The sequence below is a fragment of the Dermacentor andersoni genome, chromosome 4 (genome assembly GCF_023375885.2).
Source record: "Dermacentor andersoni chromosome 4, qqDerAnde1_hic_scaffold, whole genome shotgun sequence".
Classification (NCBI taxonomy): domain Eukaryota; kingdom Metazoa; phylum Arthropoda; class Arachnida; order Ixodida; family Ixodidae; genus Dermacentor; species Dermacentor andersoni.
This window is the reverse complement of record NC_092817.1, coordinates 192,253,015-192,266,893: the sequence shown is the minus strand read 5'-3', so window position 1 is coordinate 192,266,893 and position 13,879 is coordinate 192,253,015. Positions and strand designations below refer to the sequence as shown.

At 46.8% G+C, this 13,879-nt stretch overlaps 1 protein-coding gene across 6 annotated transcripts in view; it reads left to right on the top strand.

Annotated features, from left to right (window-relative positions):
* LOC126530559 (uncharacterized) overlaps nucleotides 1-13,879 on the top strand; it is a 114,200-nt gene that overhangs the window by 26,588 nt on the left and 73,733 nt on the right. For all 6 annotated transcript variants that reach the window (XM_055070645.2, XM_050177821.3, XM_055070642.2 and 3 more), the window contains exons 3-5: nucleotides 3,650-3,956; nucleotides 9,558-9,785; nucleotides 11,333-12,010. In XM_055070645.2, the coding sequence (XP_054926620.1) occupies nucleotides 3,650-3,956; nucleotides 9,558-9,785; nucleotides 11,333-12,010 (1,213 nt within the window). The remainder of the gene's footprint in view (nucleotides 1-3,649; nucleotides 3,957-9,557; nucleotides 9,786-11,332; nucleotides 12,011-13,879) is intronic.

Here is a 13,879-nt window from a genome sequence, read left to right as displayed (position 1 = left end):
GATGAATTATTAGCATAAAGCAATTTGACTCCGTAACGCAATAGTTTAATTACTTGTCAAAGCAAGCCTTAGTTATGCCATTGGTTTGATTTATTTCCTGGCAGCGGGATAAAGGATTATAGTGTAATAAATTACCCAAGTGCACAAATAAACAACCATAATAACAAATAAATAAATAAATAAATAAATAAATAAATAAATAAATAAATAAAAAGACGCAGCTATATCTCAAAAGCGAGAAAGGACACAAGAGCAAGTAGGAACAGAGTGGATTGCAATATTGTGCAGCAGATAAAGCATACGACGAATCAAAATTAATAAGGAAAATGTACAGCAGTGACTAGGGAGTTTTTGTAAAGTAGCACCACCAGACGTTTTCGCTTAACCAAAAGGCATCACTTTGCTTGTGCTTTTATGTAAACTGTTTTCGTTACTTTGTATAACTTTATGCATTATTTTCCAAGCCAAGTGGTTTGCTTGAAGCATGTCTCAGTTCTCTGAAGCTTCCCTCACTTCCTTTTCGCCTCGTATTGGTGCCTGATAACTTTTGCCAACTGAATACCTCATGTATCCCTTACCGTAGAAGGAGCACTCTGTAAAACTGGCGCCCTGGTACAGAACGGGTCAGAGCTATGCGATAGCTTCGAACTTCTTTCTTCTATCAACGCTTATCGCTACGCAATATTCATGAAGGCATATCTCTCCATTAGAATGAGAGCGAAAAATTTTCCAAACCAGTCAGTTACGCCGAATCAAACAGTTCAGTGCGTATTTTCTCCTAGTTTGTAGTGACTGCGCTTGACTCTCCGTGTGCCTGAATCGTATGACATATGCGGGTCGCGCACTTTATTTTGGAGGTAATCTGCGCTGGTTTCAAACTTGCAATCTGAGATGGCTGGTCCCTTCGCTTGCGCCGTCACGCCGCGCACCTGGTGTTATGTTTCCGCTTGCGCTTATACGGTGGAAAATATGCTTCCTTCTCAATATCAGACGGGTTCTGGTGAAGTACCGATAAGCGACGTGCCTACTGTTGACTTTGCTGTTGGTGCTCATGCTTTGCTCATGCAGCCACAGTTGGAGCGAGCTCGACACATGTTTTCTATTTCTCGTCATTGCCGGGATGTTTTGTATAAAGCCCAAAAGCCATATGAATGAGCAAACCCTACATCGTGGGTGTGAGAAAAAGCACGTAACAGTGAACCGAAAAGGATGGTGGCATGATGGGTATTATCTTCCCACACAGCTCAATATTTGGGTTAGTTGGAGGTCACATGATCAAATGCGCGTTTGGGAAGGAGAGCATTGCATCTTCTTCACTATCCCTGCTGTAGCTGCGAATGACTGTGCGTGGCTGACGCTTATGTGGGTCACATCAAATTGTTGGTGATCATTGGTGGGTGCGCTGGAGGGCGAGCATGTGCGCTGTCTTCCTTCCCGAGCTGTCTTTTTACGCTCCTAGCGTTGCAGATCACATAGTCTAAGTTCAGAGAGAGTGGTCACTCAAAGCGGATCATAGTCAGCATAGTCAGCGCTATGCCGCTGTATCCCAAAAAATGCCTTGTGCTCATGTGTCTGTACAGAGACATGTGTTTCTTTCTTAAATCATAAAAAAAAGATTTTGCACTTCTTGCTTCTCTGTCCTTGCTGAAATCAAGATCACATTTATGCAAGATCACATTTTATGGCCCAAATTGTTCAGTGTTACACTTGGCACTGTTACTTGCCTAGTTTGTCAAGAAAGAGATACTGCAAATTTCTCATCGAACCGAACCGAAAACTGGAACTGAACTGTTATTTTCAAAAAGCTTTTTCTGCCATCTTGGGACTGAACGTGAGGTGTAACTTATCGGAGGAACTGTTCTAAAACAATCTGACCACAGTTTCAGTCCCGGGTCGCCATTGCTGACATTCTGTGAGAGCAGATGTCACCTCAGTCTACAGACTGCTTCCTTGGGAACAGTCTTTCTTTCCTTCTTTTGTGAAGCTTACGTTGCAGTTTAGATGCTTAAATAAAATCATGGAGGTCCTCGGAAATTGGAGTCATGTGTTTTGCCACAGGGAATCTCATTGGATGACTCCACTGTATGCATAGTCATTCACCTGTACACTGGATGCATAGTCAACACGCACTGTCTGCACAGAGCATTGCCAGTGCTGTCTTGTAGTGGAGGGTACTGTTTGGGCTTAGGGCATCTGCAGTGTTTAGATGCAGCTTGTACTGTGCCTTCAGTGACTGCCGTTGCTTCTGCAGTGCGTGGAAATTCTCCATGGCAAGAACACTTAGCAACAACTGAACAATTATTATAATTTATTATAAATTAAGGAAAGCGGACTGTATTTTGAGGTGCTTGGATATTAATAAGCAATATCTGAAATGTAAATTTAAGCCTTTATAGCATTAGGTGACATTCCTTTTCGTTCGTGAGTTAGTTTACTCATGCAGTCTGGAGAAAGCCAGGATGGAACAGGGATTGTTATGGATTGCATAGGAAGTTGTGTTCAACCGAGATCTCCACTTATCCCATAAATATGTCGCACTATGTGCATTAAAGGGACAGTAAAGCGAAAGAATAAATCAGTTTAGACTAATGGAGCATTGTTTGAGAACCCTGCAGGCAGTCATTTCAAAAAAATATTTTGATTATTAGATGAGAAAATGAAGATCCAAGTATCAGTATTTGAATTTCGCGCCGAAACCCCAGCGCCGGTACGTCAACGTGACGTCAGGGATTCCAAAGTCTGTTGTCGCATTTGGGCCGCGTTGGTTGAATAAAGGTTACCGAAATGCCTTCGCAGCGCGGCCACAGCACACGTCTTTTCACTAACGTACACACATCCCGATTATTTATTATTTTTTCGCCAGTGTCGCCACCCGTCACAATGTAGATGGTGCTCTGGTAGATCCTCGACAGCTTTGCACCGACTCAAAACGAAACTACTGCTTGCTGCAACCGTTGCGAATGAAACCGTGGCCACTGGCGACGTGATCATGGACAGCGACCTTGTGGTTCTGAAGGGACGCGGCCGACACATGCCCTCAGTCAAAGGGAAACTACCATTTGCTGCAACAACGGGCAAAACCATGGCCGCTATCGGCACAAAACGAGGATGGTGACTACGTGTAGTCGTGAAGGCACGTGGCCAAAGTGGTGATATGCGTGGCGGTAAATTCAAAGAAGAAAGGCTGTTATAGGCACGAAGCATTCTGACGTTGCTGTCATTCATGCACAGTTTCCACTGATGACTGTGGCGATGCAAACTCAGTCGTTTCGTTTGGATGGACGCTTACACCGTTTGCTCTTTTGTATTACACATTTACGGCGCTCCGTGCTCACCAAGCTCCGAGAGTTGTCTGAATGAACCGATGTGCGGCCAAATACGTCCTAATTAACGAGTTTCATTGCATTAAATAATGCATGCGCCTGCGTGGACCAAAGGAAGAGTCCGAATTATCCGATTTTCCGAATTAACTAGGGTCGACTTAACGAGGTTCTACTGTAATATCGTCTCTCCTAGCTATCAACATAGCAGGTTATGTTAGAGGTTATGTCTTTTTTTCTGGTGTTCACAGAACAGACTGGTGTTTGATGTTGCCCAGCATCTCGCCGAGTGGGAGATGTTAAAGCTTCTCTGTGTCTGTCCCCCGCAGTGCCCAGCGGCTGTCCACTTTGGAGCAGAACCAGGTGAGCGACATCTCGTCGTCCTCCTCGTCGTCCAGCCAGCAGCAGCAGCATCCGCCCCAGCAGTGGGATGCCCTGGGTGGTGGTGGCGGGGGTGAGCTGAAGCGGGCGGGGCTCAAGCGTCGGGCGCCACCGGACCATGCTCCTGGGCCGGCCCCAGCAGCAGCAGCCAGACGCCAACCCTCTTCCTCCTCTTCGCATGCTGCTTGGGCTGGCGGGGGAAGCTCCAGCCGCCAGCACAACAAGGCCGCCACCGTGGCTCCCAACACTTCCAAGGTGAGGAGATCGGAGGAGAGGGCCTCTGCAAGCAATTGCTGTAGGGTTCAGCTGTAGGGTTAGATCATTCAGCTGCCACGGGAATGATGGATGTAGTGCCACCGTTGGCACTCATTCACACCGACAATTGACTGGCATTGTGCGAGCGACTGCGACAGGTGACCAAGGAGCAACTTGTGGTGGCTGTTGTTCACACCGGCAAACGGGGCCTACGTGTCGCCGTGCCGAAATGTTCACAGTTGATTCTGTTCCCGTCTGCTCACACCTCCATTGCCGCACGAAACAAGCGTCTGCCCGTACAGACATCCTGCTCGTGCGCTGCTGATTGCGTCAGTAGGCTTGCGACTGCAGTTGCGCAACTGAAAAATCTACCAGCGAGCGACTGACCCAAGTCACAATTTTCGACCAATGCTACCATTTGCGACCAATAAGCCCAACTTGGTGGTGCAATTTATGCAAGTTGCTGTTGTGAGTGAGCCCTTACTGTGGTGTCGATGAGGAGGAAGTTCGCTCAGCACGTGGTAGAATACACTTAAATTAATTTCGTGAACTAGGGATATTCTTCAACTGTCATGCTCGTGTGCATAGCCGGGCGAGCTCATTGCCACTAAGCCGCCACAATGGGTAGCCATACACGGACTTGTCCAATCTTCGTGCTTGTGGATTCGGGTGTCCTTGTGGCACTGTTTATTGCACTTTGTCTGTCTAAATTTACGAGCGATAATAGCTTTCTAAATTTATGAAGGTGGTCTGTTTCTGTGCTCATGCATAATTAATGCAAATTTATATTTAATGCAATATTTTGTTGAAAATTATCATTATGCATTATCATTATGCTAAACAGTCCTTCTGACAAAGCTGTTTTGAAATCGGAAGGACTGTTTAGGCATAACCACTTGCTATGCATCATTCCCGTTTTGGCTGAACGGCCATACTTTCGGCTCTTAAAGACACTAGTGACACACGCCCCTCTAGTAATTTTTTGTCGGAAGCTTTTATGTTGCAGGGATTGTTTGTCATGCTTCCACATATTACGTTGGTTATAACCTAAGAACGCAGTGGTAAGTACACTGCTGTCCAACGCCAAAAGAAAATTTCTACGAGTGCATCACCTGGTTAAGCCTGCTCATTTTCATGAAGTCATCGCAGAGGCAAACTACTTTAAATACCTGCATCTCTTGGGAACTGTGTTTCGGAGTGCAGAGAGAAAAAAAAAAAAACTGTTTTTGAACAGCTCGTAGGCCAATTTGTTGCTAATGGAATGCATCATGTAACCGCACTGAAAAACAAGGGACAAGGAAGGAACACACAAGACAGGCGCGGAACTTAACTAAGATTTACTACGGGAAATCTCACATTTATACAGGTATCGTAATCACCCTTGCCAATTATCGGACAGCCATCACTCGACGTTGGCATGCGGGCGTGAGTGCCGCAAATTTGCTTGTAAATATTTGTATTCTTTATCACTCAATGATACTGAAGAACTGCTTACGCAGCTGCCAGATTGCATTTTTATACAGTAAGCTTCGTATATTTCACGGCTCAGTTGTGACGCAAACATCTTCAAGACTTTAGTGTCGTGGAACCTGGGCGTGCAATTACTACAGTGGCGACAATGGTCAGCCAGTTTTCCACCCCCCGCCAATCCTTCAACTCCTGCGCGGTGCTCCTGCAGTCTGACGTTTAGGCACCGTCCTGTCTGCCCTATGTAGCTATTGCCACAGGAGAGAGGTATCTGGTACACTACCCCTACTCTGCATGGGACGAGCCTGTCGACGTGCTTGATATCACATTCATTTCTTTTGTTCTTACCCTGCACCATGTTGCACATGCCCGCCAGTTTCTTGGGCGCCGTGAAAACCACCGGTACTTCACATTTTGCAGCCACCTTTTTGAGACGGTGGGAGATTTGGTGGTAGTACGGGATGGCAACAGGTCTACGACGTTGTGGCTCTACGCTTGGGCGGAGCTCTGATGGGCCCTGCGCTTCCTTGGCAAGGGTTTCTAGCACCGAGGTGACCATATCATGCTGAAATCCTGCGCTGTGCAGTCTTTGCAACTGTAGGAACACGCTATGTTGCATGTCATGCTGGCAGGACTTATCAAGAGCAGCACGCAGGCAGTTTTTTGCGATTCCCCTTTTTACAAGCTTCGAATGAGCTGACTGGTAGTTTAAAATACCTTTTTTTGATCGAGGCTGATACCTCCAGCACGCATGGGTTCCAGCAATAATAATGAAAATGTCCAGGAACTGCAGGCATCCATGTGTAGGCAACTCACAGGTGAACGCGCATTCTCGGAAAATTGCAAGAACACGCTCTACTGCAGCTGAACCGCCTCCCTTCCCAACCCCTTTCAAGAAAATGGCATAATCGTCAACATATCTAAAAATCTTAGCCGAGTAGGCTGTGTCAATGCGTTCAGCATTGTTACATGATGCATTCCATTAACGACCACCAACTAGCCCGCTTATCCCTGTTAAATATGTCAATTTGTTGCTGTCAGAAGTCCAACTGGGCCCCCAGCCGTGGTTCCGAGTCCAGTTGTTTGGACTTGTCGATGTGTTTTAAGTTGTCCGCCAGCAGTGGCAGTGTGTGGCTCTTGTGGTGTAGAGGAGGAAAGGTGACGTGTTTGAGTGAGGTAAAAGGGGGAGAGTGGTTCACAGAGCGCTGACGCAGCGTGTTGTTGTCGACGGAGCGTGTTCGGTTTGCCACTGAGCACCGACAGCCTGTGCATTTGTGTGTCAGCGCACCAATCACCTCATGCTCACTCATCTCTATATCAAACTCATTTCTAACCCACCTTCGATTGTAATGTACACCTGATTTGAAGAGCTAGTTTTTAAATGGCCAGGGGTCGTGATTGTAGAATGCGCCCCCCCCCCCGACTTTAAAATTAAAGAAAAGACAAATGGAATCCACTTAACTTACTTACTGTCTTACTGCCTTGCTGACCATGTCAGCAAGACAAACTTGCGCAGCATGCACAGAAAATGTTGCAGCTAACGCAGCTCCTACAGCTGGAACTTCCATGTGGATTAGATTGAATCATGGCAATTTTAATGGCAGCAATTAATGGGTGTGTGAATACTCGAATATCACCAAATTGAATCAAATCATGAATGTACAAATAATTTCATTGGCTAATTGAATATCTACTATTAGATTCTTTGAATGTTGGATATGTGTTCGGTGTAGAGACCCAGGTGGTGTTGTGTGCGCCGTGGAGCCCCTCATGCTCGACGCCACCCAAGCGGGTGTTTCACTTTGTCTTTGGTGCAAAACCAAGCACGCTGTGGACAGTTAGGCCCGGTTAACACCAGAGCTGTTTTTGTCACTGCGAGTGCTTCCCGATGTCGGCCTGGTGTGAGGATTTCACATGGCGCCCAATTGGCGTAATTCGCAGAACGGCGCCACGTTGGCCGAGGTCACCTTTCAGTGCAAGGTCCATCCAGGTCGGCAGGGCATCACGCAAACTTGCCTTGACACTCCAGATTTCAGAATCTGGCAGGTGGCAAATCGTGCCGAACCTACAATGAAATGGAGCAGACGGCACCCACTCTTGACTGTTGGCGCCGACTATGCACGGACTGGTGGTCGTGTAACGTCGTGCATGGTCCTTTTGTCTGTCGTGCAGATTGGCCTTATGGATAACCCACCCGCCGTAAGGTTGGGATAGCCCTTCTGTATTTTGGAGAAAAACTGGAAAGCAATACCATAAAAACCTGCATATAATACAAGGTTTTTTTCTTATTATTAGCGTCCCAAATTTTCGCCTTGTACTATATGCGGATCTGAACAAAAATTTGTCAGACATATGGGCTAGAAGTTTTGGTTTCGTTAAAGCTGCATGGCTATGGCTTGGCCTCCTTATTGCTGCATGGCTATGGCTTGGTTTCGTTATTGCTGCGTGACTACAGCATCGTTTCTTTATTGGGCACCTTGGCAGCAGACGTACAAACCATGCTTTGCGAAGTGCATATTTTTTATTTCGCATTGAAGGACCAATATGTCTGGACCATGAAAACAGTACTCGGCTGCTTTCAAGAGAAAGGTTATTTGAGCCTGTAGGAGTTGAGGAGGATGTCGGGATGAAAACTTGGGAGGTTTATTTACATTATTTACAGTGAGAGTCAATTAACAGTCGTAGAGTCATTACAGGCCGGCAGCAACTCGGACGCTGCGGCCCGTGGCAAGAAGCTCGAAAGAGATGAATCAAGGAATGCTGTAGGAATGCTCTCTTGCTGTTCCCGGTCTGCGTCTTTTAAGCCCTTCGGTGTCTCGAAGACACGTCACATTCGGCCAATGGGAGAGCCCGCTCAGGTGACGCCATTTTCGGTCAATCGGCGAGCCCGCTCGGGTGTCGTGATTTTCGGCCAATGGTAGGCGCCCGTGCGATGGAGTCACACCCGGCGAAAAGAGTCGCTGCTCACGTGTTTGTCCGAGGACTTTCTTCTCCCTGTGGTCTTGCCTTGCTGACTTGCAATGCGCCGTCACAGTAGATGGATGGGGGCGAGGCTGCCAGGTTTTCACGGCGCATTACAGCCGTCTTGCTTCGGGACCCACTTTACCCGCCACAGTGCCAGGCTCTCGCTTCACTTTCGGGAAGAGTCAAGCAGTGAATAGCTCCACCGGCGGCACACGAAGTGTGGTCCGCCAACTTGTTTGCACGTGCCGTGCCTCAGGAATGTGGTATCCGTGCTTCTGCGCTCCTTAATTAGCTGTGGTGCGATTCGATGTGGTCTGGGGAACTCGAAGTAGGCTCAGGAAACGGTCCCGTATCTAACAAGCCACACAGGACATTGGCAACAGTGAGGCCGGGAGGAAGTTTGGCGTCAATGAGGGAAGCACTCATGGGAGGTGTTGACAGAAGGAAGCCCTAAACGTGGGTTTTTACGGTACTTTTTATGCGATAGATAGAAGGTTACCGCAAAACACAGGTACAATATTAAACTAAGAATCTCATTGGTATCCAGTACAACAGAATGTCACTAATTCACCACTTTCAGAGGAAGAAAAGCACTTGATTCTATATTCAACAGAAATTCTACTGATAAAGAAAAATATTTTCCAGACTTCATATACAAGAACTGAGCTGTAATCAGTGCTGGCATACTAATTTGGTGTTCCCTTTAATAAGTGTACACTGTATGGTATGTCTTGATTTCTACGTACCTATGTTACTGATAGGTTGCTAGATTCTTGTTACGCAATGCCAGGAGGCTCCCGAGCACATGCAGCACCACATTTCTCTGCCCCAAATTTGTAAACAATAAAATTTGTGAAAGACATTGTGGTATTCGATATTTGATTTGAAGTCTACAACTAGATGTTCACACAGTAATAGTAAAGGTTGTCACAGTTGCAGGTTTGCTTTAATACTGAATTCTACGCAGCTGTCATCTTCAGGTTCATTTCGCTTGAAAAAATAAAAGACAACGTAGGACTGAGCGAGCACAGTAGCTTCAAAAGGGTTGTTTGTTATGCCGGATTCGTGACGTCACACGTAAGCCTTCTGGCAAGAGTGGATGTGGTACCGGGCATTTATGCGAAGTGGACGTGATTTTCACACGTGTGGCTCACCACCGCGACTGTGCAGGCGAGCACCTCCGAGGGTGACTACCAGCTGGTGCAGCATGAGGTGCTGTACTCTCAGCAGAACCAGTACGAGGTGCTGGAGTTCCTGGGCCGTGGCACCTTTGGCCAGGTGGTCAAGTGCTGGAAGAAAGGCACCAATGAGATCGTGGCCATCAAGATCCTCAAGAACCACCCGTCCTATGCTCGGCAGGGGCAGATTGAGGTCAGCATCCTGCACCGCCTCGCTCAGGTGAGTCTGCACTCCTCCTACCCCCCCACTTTCTGTGCACGGGTCCATTATGATGGTAGACACCCTCGAACAGGGTGTCTACCATCACGGGAAGCCTGGAATACTTGAGGAATTTGTCACTTCCGAAATATTCTAGGAAAAAACAATTTTTCACTTGCTTGCCTCGAATCGGGAAAATGGTTAGGTGTAGTGGTTGTAGCGAAGCTAGTGGTGTGCCAGATGCAAGCTATGTTTTCGACTGAGCCTAAGCAATCTGCAAATAATGGTGCCTTTGCTACTTTTGCGAGTGTGAACCTGGCCAGGTGATTGGAAAATTATGAAGTTAAATCTAATAGTGCATTCCACATTATTGGCAGCTTACTGGCAGCAATTGTTAGAAAATTATTGCCTTGCATTGTAACTCGGCAAGCGGTAAATCACCATTTTCGTTGTTGTTTCTGAACGTCCGGTGCCATAGATGGCCAGGGAATTTGCATAAAAATAGCCTGTAACAACCTGGAAAAATCGGGGAAATCGAATGTGCCAATGTTGTAGGCACCGTGTCAAAATTTGTGATTGGAGCATGTGCCCTGTGGCTCTAGACGGGATGTAGAGTGCCAGTGGCGGCTGGTAACGTGAGTGGTGCCATAGAGTAACAGTTCCAGAGTTGCCAATAGCTACGGTAGGCTACATTTGTGCCATTGGCAAGAGGCGATACATACAGTCAGCCTGGATTTCCCGCCTTTTTGCTTCACACATGAAATTCAGCATTTCTGGGTTTTAGCAATGCCCCCCACCGTGCAAGCTGTAACGCTCAAGGTTACTTTTGTGGGTGACTGAAACGTCATGTCCATCCTTTTATGGCTATTGCTTAGAAAGCTTTTTGTTTTTTCTAGTTCTTTAAAACGGCAACATGCACATACTTTCAACCTTGTTTGAAGGACTCGCTTCTATGCAATGTCTGTTCTGTCCAGAGACAATTCACCTGAGAGAAAATTGAAACTCTTACAATCACAGTAGAACCTCGATGATACGTTCCCGTTACGTATGTCTTCCCGGCGCCAATGTCTGCATCTTCACCTGTCTCTCTTACAGTGCACTGCCATTGGTAGTGAACTCCACGCTTTCATTAGGCAATAATCCAAACACACCGCTGTTCCCGTTGTGGGCATCACACTTCGTGTCGGCGGCATCCAGTGCCGCCCACCAGCTCGATTTCGTTTCGGTTTCCTTAAAACTCCACATAACAGGAAAAGAATAAAGTTCGTCTTGGACCACCGGAGCACCACAAGCTCAACGCGTGTCAGTGTCTCGTGCCGCAACGATCCGCACGACGCTTTGCATTACGTGAATGACAACAATAGTCGAGTGTGTCAAATTTTTGTAGTTACTTCTGATTGTACGTTTTCCCGGTTAGTACATTTCTTCTCGTGGTGTTTTTGCAAAATGTATGAACAAGGTTCTGCTGTATTTGAGTTACTTCACTGGTGCTTGTATTAGTGAGGCAAGTCTGCTGCCAAGCCACTGTAAAATCATGACCCTTTCTTTTCCGAATTATTGTACACTAGGAGCCTGCTGACGACTTCAACTTCGTGCGTGCGTTTGAGTGCTTCTCACACAAGTCGCACACCTGCCTGGTCTTCGAGATGCTTGAGCAGAACCTCTACGACTTCCTCAAGCAGAACAAGTTCTCGCCTCTGCCGCTGAAGTGCATCCGGCCAGTGCTGCAGCAGGTGTTGACGGCGCTGCTCAAGCTCAAGCAGCTGGGTCTCATCCACGCCGACCTGAAGCCCGAGAACATCATGCTGGTGGACCCCGTGCGGCAGCCCTTTCGGGTCAAGGTCATAGACTTTGGCTCTGCCTCGCACGTCTCGAAGGCAGTCTGCTCGACGTACCTCCAGTCGCGCTACTACCGGGCGCCCGAGATCATCCTGGGCCTGCCCTTCTGCGAGGCCATCGACATGTGGTCGCTGGGCTGCGTCGTTGCCGAGCTGTTCCTCGGCTGGCCGCTCTATCCGGGCTCGTCCGAGTACGACCAGATCCGCTACATCAGCCAGACTCAGGGGCTCCCCGCAGAACACCTGCTGAACGCGGCGGCCAAGACGACGCGCTTCTTCCACCGGGAGACCGACTCCAACTACCCCTTCTGGCGGCTCAAGAGCCCGGAAGAGCACGAGGCGGAGACGGGTGTGCGCTCGAAGGAGGCACGCAAGTACATCTTCAACTGCCTCGACGACATGGCACAGGTGAGCCCTGGTGTTGTGGCACAGGGGCTAACGGGGAGAGTTTTTCAACCTTGTTGCAGCTGGGCGACAGTACGCAGACTAAAGACTTTTCCTAAACGTGAAATAAAGTGCCAGACGAAAACGCCTCTGTTTGGGATCAATCATAATCTAGGACAAAATGGATGGAATAGAATGGTAAAATCTTCTAGTTATTGTAGGGAAAGTGATAATGTCTGGCAGATACAGTAGAATCTCGGTGATACGATCACACCTGATATGAATTTCGAGATATGAATTTTTTAAAAGTCCAGGTGCACACTGATTAGTGTATGTACTGAATTTCGAATGTTGTGAACCACTTTTTGATACAAACAATTGAGCTGAAACACTAGCTGTTGTCAGACAGGGTAAAGCGTTCATACCGGTGTGCCGGTAGTATCCCCGTTTCCAGGATGACTTAGGTCACTCTGACTCCATCTCCCACCCACTGAAAAAAAAAAAAAAAAAGCTTTTGCAGTACCATGCAACTTGTCGGCCGTTATCAAACACCTTGTGGTTTTATTGGGATCCGGCAATCACACACGAGCCAGCCTTTATGATAATAGTTTTTAGTGCAAAAAAATGCACAATATGAGAGAAGGCATACAGGACACAGGGCTACGCAGTGCCTTCTCTCGTATTGTGTGTTTCTTTGCGCTAAAGACTATTAACGTGCAATACCAACTAGCTCACCAGTCTGTTTTGTTGACCCAGTCTTGTCGCTTCAACAACATTCGCTTCGGTTGATGGCCTTATATCTATCTGTATTCTATGCCTTCCGGCATCTTCGGTGCCCGATATCAATTCAAAACTTTTCTACCTTTGCGCCTGTAAGATTGCACGATATGAAGTATACTAGCTTTGCCGCCGGAAAGAAAAGTAAATAGATTCCCTTATCTTACGCAAATAATGTCCATATCACCATCATGCAGCTGCTAGGATGTAGCAACGAAAGAAACTCTAAATAACCCGGCAGATATTCAAATGTTGGCTCCGGAACACGCACGCTCGCTGCTGCCAAAGTGTGCGCGAAACAAGCGAGTCAGTGATTCTAATTATTTTCAGCCTGTAGGAGTGTTCCCTAAAACTAAACGAATGACGGCTCTAGTCTTCCCCTTTCACGCTCGCTTTTGCGTGTTGTATTTCTGCTTGACAAAATACAGCGCTGCATCTACCTGAATTTCCAATCTCTTGTGCTTTTGACGATGCTAAGATAGCGAGGTGCTATCGCACCTCCCGAAGCCCGATTTTGAAGACAACACACTAAAAAAGATGCAATTTCCCCAAGTTATGCCACATGTTTCTTACAAATATTTCACCAATGACACAAAGCAAGGCCATGTCTGAGAGAATGTATTTGTGCGCACTCAGTTTTCAGTGGCAGTGGCTTATTAAAAATGATATGCTAGTCTATGGCCAAGTAACCAGTAGCAAGGTAGCTTGGTGTGCTTGACAGGGGCAGTGAAAGAACCTTGCACATCTTTGCAAACTCTCTGCTTCTTTGTGGACTGCTGGTCGTGCGAACTTGATGATCATGACAATGTGTGTTGGGGCCTTGTGTTGTTGAACACAAAAAAACAAGATTAATGAAAATTTTAGCAAATATTGGGCTTTAGCACAAGGCCAAGCATAAAGTTGCTAATGAGCTTTTCTGCCTGCTGGCAAGAAAGGTGCAGTGACATTTATACTCTTTATTTATTGGAATTGCTTTACTGCTTCATTTTTCATTAAGTTTGTCCCTTTGAAGTAAGACATATCTGGTCAGCTACTGTATGTTAATGTTTTATTAGATGAAAGATGCTGCAGGATTAAGCCTATTCACCATGAAATGTGCAGATTTAGACATATTTA